Source organism: Eleutherodactylus coqui, chromosome 5, assembly GCF_035609145.1.
Source record: "Eleutherodactylus coqui strain aEleCoq1 chromosome 5, aEleCoq1.hap1, whole genome shotgun sequence".
In the NCBI taxonomy this organism is placed as follows: domain Eukaryota; kingdom Metazoa; phylum Chordata; class Amphibia; order Anura; family Eleutherodactylidae; genus Eleutherodactylus; species Eleutherodactylus coqui.
In genome coordinates this window covers 76,201,876-76,211,158 of record NC_089841.1, presented here as the reverse complement: position 1 = coordinate 76,211,158, position 9,283 = coordinate 76,201,876, and the positions used below count along the sequence as shown (strand labels likewise).

General features: G+C 36.8%; 1 protein-coding gene across 4 annotated transcripts; it reads left to right on the top strand.

Annotated features, from left to right (window-relative positions):
* Nucleotides 1–330: 330 nt before the first annotated feature.
* ISL1 (ISL LIM homeobox 1) lies at nt 331–8,715 on the top strand. 4 transcript variants are annotated; one of them, XM_066601864.1, is made up of 6 exons: nt 331–505; nt 1,099–1,288; nt 2,728–2,990; nt 5,195–5,478; nt 6,887–7,054; nt 7,602–8,715. In XM_066601864.1, the coding sequence occupies exons 1-6, from the start codon at nt 478–480 to the stop codon at nt 7,716–7,718; spliced, it is 1,050 nt and encodes a 349-aa protein (XP_066457961.1). In that variant the 5' UTR covers nt 331–477; the 3' UTR covers nt 7,719–8,715. The 4 variants fall into 4 exon arrangements, with proteins under 4 accessions (XP_066457961.1, XP_066457959.1, XP_066457960.1 ...); XM_066601862.1 differs by having other exon boundaries at nt 7,587–8,715; XM_066601863.1 differs by having other exon boundaries at nt 5,192–5,478.
* The last annotated feature ends 568 nt before the right edge of the window (nt 8,716–9,283 follow it).

The following is a 9,283-nucleotide window of genomic DNA, read 5'->3' as shown; positions in this document are numbered from 1 at the left end:
ATTCAAGTGAATACTTATTAACCCATTCAGCTACAGATGCAAGTAGGAAATGACTATCAGTGGAGGTGAGAGGCTGGACAGGACTCTGGGTGTTGTTAGGAAAGGGGGGTGGAGGTTGCAGCACAGTTGAGACAGCAGCAGCAGGGCTAGTAGTGGCTCCAACCACACACACAGGACTCCAGGACTTGTAATGTGATAATAAGGCCAGCTGCTGGGTGCATTGCTCAGCCAATCAGCCAGGGGCAGAGCTGACGTCGCCTCGCCCTGCGTCACACCAATGGAGATTGAGCTGAGTTGGAGCAGAGAAGTTTGAGTAAGAGATAAGGAAGAGAGTGTGTGATCAGCACTGACTCCAGCAGCAGCAGAAGCAGCACTGCAGCCTGGGCTCCTGCACCCAGCACCCCCCTTATTAACTTCAGCCTGGGTGTACTGCAAGCTGACACCATCACACTGTGGACCCTGCACCCTCTCACAGACATGGGAGATATGGGAGACCCTCCAAAAAGTAAGAACACCTTCTACTATTATTATTATATCATGCCTGCCTATTTACACTCACTGTACACAATAATGCCACGCTGTCCCTGCTGTCACTGTGTGTCTACGTACTGTATACAGATCATATATAGATGCAGCCCCCACCTTTGTGTGTGTCCATTGTACAGGGGGTTACCCTTCATGTCTCCTGCAGAAATGTACACTGTGACAAGTTGAAGCCATTGATTACACTGAATGCAAGTGTGTAGCTGTGTGTAGCGTGATAATGTCTTCCTTGGTTGTGTCTGACAGCAGTCACTAGTGCAGAGGGGGCACAAGAAGATGCGAATATATATATTCCAACACTTTGCCAATCTTCTTGGCCCTTCACGATCAATGAATTCATACAGTTGTTATTATTTTTCTACACAACCCACATAGAACTTATCACTTGCTTATTTATTTTGCATGTTTTTGTTGATGTTTTTACTATACCAAATCCACATATTCAACCTTAGAAGAGAAAAGACACTTTATGTCCATCATCACCATCAATATTATTATTATATATAGTACTACAGTAAGCCTTAGTTAATAATACCATGTTATACTTCTTTGCAGAAAAGCGCTTGATTTCCCTGTGTGTTGGCTGCGGCAATCAGATCCACGACCAGTATATACTAAGGGTATCACCGGACCTGGAGTGGCATGCAGCCTGCCTCAAGTGTGCAGAGTGCAACCAGTATCTGGATGAGACTTGTACTTGTTTTGTTAGGGATGGAAAGACTTACTGTAAAAGAGACTATATCAGGTAGGCTCCTAATATTACATGTCTAAAATGTGCAATAGGACTCACTACACCAAAAATAAAGAGATACAAAATAACACATATATTGTATGTGGGTGTGTGTTATATATGTTACTAGTATATCCGTGTCATTTGTTACTATTATGCTACTATTCTATTATATAATCATATATGTATTATGATTCTCACTATATTATATTAACTCTTGATTGTTTTAATATTTATTATTCTATGAAATATTTCCTCTGATGAAGCTTAAACGATATTTTATATTAATAATAATAGTCAGGAAATTACTATATTACTAAGATATCACTATTATCTTTAAATATATATTGGAATTGTTTGTATAATAGTGAAATTGATGACATAATATAGTTGCAAGAGTGATATGTATATATACAGTCTTGCATCTATATAATGGTATATATGTGTATCATTGCATCATTGCTGTACTTGTGTGCATGGTCGTCCACCTCCCTTTCTGCTCTCTTATCTCTTATCTTACCTGAGCTGATGAATTAGACAGAACAGATCAAATTGCTCATCATCTGCTCGCAAACAATTGGGATATTTAGATAATGGGAAACTGCTTCCTTCCTCACATTAAATCTGCAAACTGATAAAGTGACACAACAGACTCCCAGGATCAACTTTGGCTAGGACTGATCTTTGTGTAACCCCCTTCTGTGTGACCCTAGCCTTTGTTTTAACATAGCTCTGTATGGAGAAATAAAAGAAAGAAGCTTCTAAGTAAATACAATGACCGTAAATTAAGAGTAAAACATTACGTTAAAACAGATTAGAACATATTAAAAAATGTAAATGAATGAATACACTTTACTTTTATATTATTTCATACAGGCATAGAATACATTTTATATAAATATTTCATGTCGTATAAAATACAATGAAAGTATTAAAATAAACAAAATCATAAACAAAATCCAGCACTTCCGGTAATAATATTCTAAGAATGCCAATAATTTTATATCATATCAGATTATATTACATATTGTATATGAAATCTATATGTATAGCAGGGTAAATAACGTACATCGTTATATATAATAGTTATTATAAATTACATTGGTACATACAGGATACATGGATGACATTCTTTAATTGACTATTGAAATAATTTATCCCCAGGCTTCTTTAGGATGAAGTTTAAACACTGATGATAACAGTCATTGTATTTACCGACAGTGAGGGGTTGAAGTTAATATTTTTAGTGTATTTAGTTAAGCAAATATTATTTTATTAGTATGAATTATATAATATCAGCGTGCATACTATATATACATACACACAGTATGCAATATGTACGTAATGCATGCTATGTGCAATAAATATACATATATGTAGCATACTTTTCATGTATAAGGTCTCTGCTGCCTCAGAGTCTATGATGTGACTGATCCCCCTTCCTGTGCCCTCAGGTTGTATGGCATCAAATGTGCCAAGTGTTCGCTGGGCTTCAGTAAGAACGACTTCGTGATGCGCGCCCGCTCCAAGGTCTATCACATCGAGTGTTTCCGCTGCGTGGCCTGCAGCCGCCAGCTCATCCCCGGGGACGAGTTCGCTCTGCGGGAGGATGGACTTTTCTGTCGAGCGGACCATGATGTAGTGGAGCGGGCCAGCCTGGGGGCGAGCGACCCCCTCAGTCCTCTTCACCCTGCTGCGCGACCACTGCAGATGGCAGGTACTGAGTCACCAAGGATTGTTCATGGGCTGTTCTTCTACTTCACCTTATTGTTGTGTGCTGCTGGAAATGCGATTAGATAGATAGATAGATAGATAGATAGATAGATAGATAGATAGATAGATAGATAGATAGATAGATAGATAGATAGATAGATAGATAGATAGATAGATAGATAGATAGATAGATAGGCAATTGAAGATACAGTGAGAGAAAAAGATTGACAGAAGAAAGAAAGAAAGAAAGAAAGAAAGAAAGAAAGAAAGAAAGAGGCAAGAGTAGATAGATAAATAGATTATTTCTATCTATGTGTATAATTAGCAGAGGCAGGTAGATAGATGTATACATGTATATAATAATTATTATTATTTAGTCCCAATTTATGACCCCATCCCTGTTGGGTCGGGTTATATTTAGGGGTGGGATCATTTCCCCCTCCCCCACCCCTTACAGCAGTATATCAGGATAGACTTGAGGAATGAGTGTAGATATTTAGACTGTAATTTTAAACTGTCAACAAGCTAATCTCCGGTAATTGCAGCAGCTGAAGTGATGGTGCAGTCTTCTTTCTCGTCATCTTCTTGGGGTGCACACGCTTTGTATGTAGAGGCAAGGCCCTGAGTGCCCCCTTCCTCCCCTTGCTCCAACACAAGGATCACATAGCAGAGTTTGGATAAACTGCTTGTTATAATCCGAAAGGAAATTTTCCAGTCCATTTCTAACTAATTGAAGGGAGATTGGATACATTTAACCAAATCAACTAAATACCTCAAGGAGGGGGAGACGGGGCCCCAGGCCTATGTCCTACCTGTCTGGCGCTAATACATCCAGCATAGAGCTGAAAGTTACATCTAGCACTGCTATACAGAGTTGAAAGTCGCTGCTATACAGAGCTGAAAGTCACTTGCAGTGTTTGGGTATCTGCCTCTATCTCTAGCAAACACTGCGCCTTCTATGTAGCTCACCGCATACTGACTCCACATGTGCTGCACTTTATTGTTATATCTTATCAGCTAAACACAATATTTAAGGAGAACCGAGTGTTTACCTATTGTTATTGTATTTTCTATCAGCTTGTAGCAGTCCTGTGAATAGCACCTCTGATAGCAGCATCGCCTGCCAGGGCACACTCACTGCTGCTGTCCTATTTATTTAGCAATACTACACAGAGAAGGGTTTGTGAAAGTATGTACACCATAGTCAATAATTACACAGGAAATAACTATGTGGGGGGCAGAACTCCTTTAATGCACCCCAATCATAAGTCAATGGTAAAAATCAAGATATATACAAACATTTTTATATCAATGCGTTTATATAAAAGCTTTCTGCATTACTGTATGTTACATGTTGATATATTTAACTGCAGTATATTACAAATTGATACATGGCAGTATAGTCTGTATTGATGCAATATAATATTTTGCATATTGCTGTTTTATGACGCATTAATGTATTTTAATTTATTGCACGTTTATAAGTGATTGCATATGGATATATCGTTCCATTGATACATAAGAGCATATTGCCTATTGAAATAGTGCAGTACATTAATATGGATACCTTGTTATTTGCTGCATATTGCTAGAGTCTGGTATGTTACATATAGTGTAATAGTGTACTGTATATATAGTGTACATATAGTGTACTATATTACATGGAGACACATTGTAGGGTTACACTTAAGTTTAATTTCATTTTGATGTAGTGTAATACATTCCATATTGATACATTTTTGTGTTGATACATTATAGTGCATTGCCTATTGAAATACATTAATATGGGTATATTGTTATTTGTTGCATATGGCTAATATCTAGAATGTTACATATAGTGTACTATACTACATAGGGACAACACTGTAGGGTTACACGTAAGAGTTATATTGATACATTACAGTATATTTCAGTTTAACGCAGGGTAATATATTTCATATTAATACATTTTTGTGTTATAGTGTTATATGCCTTACAGTATATTACATATGGCTACATTTTAGCATATTCCATATTTAGAAATGAACTGGGTTGTTAGATTATTAAAGTTGCGCATTCATATATTTAGTACATAGTAATGATGTGAATGATGTATAGTATTCACATTTTCTTTTGTTATAATGTTAGAACATGAAATACATAGTAGTAATGAATGTAAGAGGGATTTTCGGAGTTATCTTTAAGACCGCTTCATTTATTTTACAGCAGAGCCCATTTCTGCCCGGCAGCCGGCCCTCAGACCCCACGTCCACAAACAGCCAGAAAAGACCACCCGGGTCCGGACAGTTCTTAATGAAAAACAGCTTCACACCTTGAGAACCTGCTATGCTGCCAACCCCAGGCCTGATGCCCTCATGAAGGAACAGTTAGTGGAGATGACTGGCCTTAGTCCCAGGGTCATTAGGGTCTGGTTCCAAAATAAAAGATGTAAAGACAAGAAAAGAAGCATTATGATGAAACAGCTCCAGCAACAGCAACCCAACGACAAAACGGTAAGTGCAGAGTAGTCCTACGCCACCTCACCCACAGGGGGCGCTCCGTACAGTGCGTAAGTGCACAGTGCACAATGCAGAATGCATGTTATGGGTTCGTTACATTGCAGTTGTAGTATTCCTCCATATTAACTATTATTAGTAGACAATACAAAGAAAAAAAGCAGAGCGATAATTATTGTATTTTTGTACCATATGGAGGATAGGTTTTATTGTGTGCGTTTCTGGCGTATTGGTCCTATATTAGCCTTAATAGTAATAATAATTCACTGGTCATGTGAACTGTAGTAAGAGTGGTCACCACAAGTTTCCTTGTGTTAAGCATGTCTAAACTGTGTATCATAATATATTAAGATAGAAACTATTATTATTATCGGGACCTTTATATTTTCATTGTAACTTTCATTTCCCACCAGAGTAAATATTATGATAATACGGATAATAATAGTTGCTTTATTGCTGTTGTAGTTGTTGATGTTGTTATTCTTGCTGTTTAATATTATATATTTGGCCATCTTGATATGTTTCTACGTTATACACAGTGATCCATTAGCTAGCAAGAATGTCGTATAGTATTTTATTGTATGGTATGGTATTTTGTGTTGTAATACGACATAGTGTTGTAGAGTAAGTGATTACATTGTATAACATTATATTATATTGTATGGTATTGAAATACAGTTGTATTTCAGAATTGTATTGCTACAAGCGATGCATTGTATACGTTACTCTGTACAGTATAGTAGCCATAAACGTTGTATAGAGTATAAGAGCATGATATTATTATGTGCATGGTATGAAAGAAATTACATGTTTTTTTAACTAGATAGATAGATAAATCCATTTAGTTGAGAAGAGTGGTCCATATAGACTGTATAACCTTATGTTTTATAGTATCTAAGCTATATGATGTATAGTCAATTATTTTTCATAGTTTACACATAGCATGGAGTATAAAATTCACTGTGTACGATAGACATAGCATAGTATGGTGTTGCATCTCTGCACTTACATGCTACAGTTATGGATCATTATAGGTAACATGACATTATTGCATAAAATGGGCTACATTGTATATCATTCTATGGCATTGAATATAATACAGAACATTTAACATCATAGTATTATAATGAATTATTATTATGTTATGCTTGCTATTCATTATAGAAAAGACTAAACGTGTGATAATGCACTACATCTATATAAGTTGCAGGTAGCAGCATTGTATTAGTGGCCATGCATTATTATAGATTACTATATTGGCTGTAAATGGCATAGGATAGTTGTTTCATTTTGGTCTGGTCAGTGAGGTTTGTGCTCTTTGATGCATTCACAGACTGCCAGACGTCCCTATTGTTTGATTGTCATGACTGTGCAGTAATTACAATGCATTGTCCTGTCATTACAGAATATTCAAGGGATGACAGGGACCCCTATGGTGGCTTCCAGTCCCGAAAGACACGATGGTGGATTACAAGCCAACCCAGTAGAAGTGCAAAGTTACCAGCCCCCATGGAAGGTCCTCAGTGACTTTGCCCTGCAGAGTGACATTGATCAGCCGGCCTTTCAGCAACTGGTGAGTAGTAGAGCTTACTTTTCTCATCAGGTTAAGGACATGTTGGGGAAATTTTATATTAATATTACATCATTTATTGGTAATTTAAGTTATATGATATTAATCATTTATTGATGTTATACCATATATGATGTTTATTATTACATTATTTTGCAATGCACTACTCAATGAAATAAAATAGGCTAGCAGGCTTTTAAAAATGCTATCATAGATGAAATAGAGCTGAATTTGCATTTGCTTCAACTGATATCAAATTGTTTTATGATCTGTGTATTTTTCATCATACTACAGAAAATAAACTATAGTAGTCATACATACTATATAGCCATAGACATACACTCCTTGCAGTTTAATTATATCTAAACTAGAGTTCATTACAATATATTGCTGGCCAGTATTCTTTCTGATACCTCACTTATAGAGTAGCCTGCCTCTTTGTAGATGACCTGTTTATTGGTGTTATTTATGCATTTGTGTTAAGTCTGGAAATACCTTTCACACTCTTTTTCTTTTGTCCTGCTTCTAATTGAAGACCTGTTTCTCGCAGGTTAATTTTTCAGAAGGGGGTCCAGGTTCCAATTCTACTGGAAGTGAAGTGGCCTCCATGTCCTCCCAGCTCCCAGATACCCCTAACAGCATGGTAGCAAGTCCCATCGAGGCATGAGGAGAATGAACTCTATGGTCTCCTAAAACCCCTCTTTTTGTATTACCAAAAAAGGGACAACTATTGGCTTGGACTTCAATAAAGTATTTGACGACCCAACTTGATGCACCAGAGCACCCAGGATAGTCCATCTGATGCATAGAGACCATCTGGTGAAGATGGCATGGTAGCAACACTGTGAAGACAATCATGGGATCTTACTAGGATTGATCAGTATCCAAAAATGGTCGCATAGGAGCATTACCACCACCAGTCCAGGACCAAGGCCTAGAGGATTTTATATCTGTGGATCTCCAACAACATACATGAGTAATGTAATGTACATCTCACAACAATAGACCAAGATGGAGGGATGACAGAGAAGATCTAAATGGTGCTGCTTATCTGTGGAACATCACTTCATTATTTGCCTTGCCAAACAGGAGCTCCAGTGGAGGATGATGCTGCAGATCAGGGACAATGACTTGGAGGGATCATCATGGAGGATTACAGGTGGAGCCATTGGGTTGCAAAGTTCTCAACTGACTATAACAAAAGGAGCTGTATCCAGGCCTCACATAGCATGTAACTGTTTCTGAGCTCCCCCTCCTCATAATAAGAAGTCCAAAAATACAACAAAAAACATTGCTTTAATTTTTTTACCTGCCTTTTAATATTATTCATTTATTTTTGTTTTTCCAACATCCAACTCTTGGAAGCATTGCAGCAACAACAAGGTATACCTCTATTCTGCCACAGGCCTCTCTGGATTGTGTGTGATTCTTAAAGAGACAAGAACTTATTTCTCCCCCATCCCCAAAGATGTGTATAGTTATTATTATTATTATTGGTTCTAAACGACTGTTCTCTCTCTGGAATTGATGAGAAAGGGAATTTTTTTTGTTTGCTATTATTGCATTGCAGAAATTATAAAGTAATTTATTATTTATTGTCGAAAGACTTTGCCACTTTTCATGTTATTTGAATATATTTTTTTGTTTGCTGAAGTAAAAGAAAGAAAACCAAGAAAATTCCGTTTGTATGGTGGTCTCTGAATTGCATGTTGTCTTGTGTTTGTTGTCTCTTTCTTTATAACATTGTGGAAAATAAATTGGCCACATGTAGAAAATGTAATGTTACAGGGTGTTTTCAATGGTGGTGACCCTGCTAGAAGTGTTCCTAGTAAAGAATGGTTACAATTCTGTTCCGCCTTGAACATATTAAGATGCATTTTTTACATATATTCATTCTTTCTTTCTCTCTCTTTCTTTCTTTCTCTTTCTTTCTTTTCGAAACTAGATACTATAATAATTACATATATTAATGTATAATCTATCTATCTATCTATCTATCTATCTATCTATCTATCTATCTATCTATCTATCTATCTATCCATCCATCCATCCATCCATCCATCCATCCATCCATCCATCCATCCATATACATCTATCTCCATTCATCTATCCATCCACCTAATTAAGGAAGACAACTACACAGAAAAAAAGTAGATTAATGAATAGATAGCCTTATTATCTACGTATCCAAAATGATAGATCAATCAAAATAGAGCTATCTATACATTACAG

What these genes read in the sequence shown, in the direction of transcription:
- ISL1 (XM_066601861.1), top strand. Translation starts at nt 478, where the DNA reads ATGGGAGATATGGGAGACCCTCCAAAAA. An exon ending in TGTAAAAGAGACTATATCAG is followed by an intron (nt 1,289 to 2,727) that starts GTAGGCTCCTAA and finishes CTGTGCCCTCAG; the next exon opens with GTTGTATGGCATCAAATGTG. An exon ending in AGCAACCCAACGACAAAACG is followed by an intron (nt 5,479 to 6,886) that starts GTAAGTGCAGAG and finishes CTGTCATTACAG; the next exon opens with AATATTCAAGGGATGACAGG.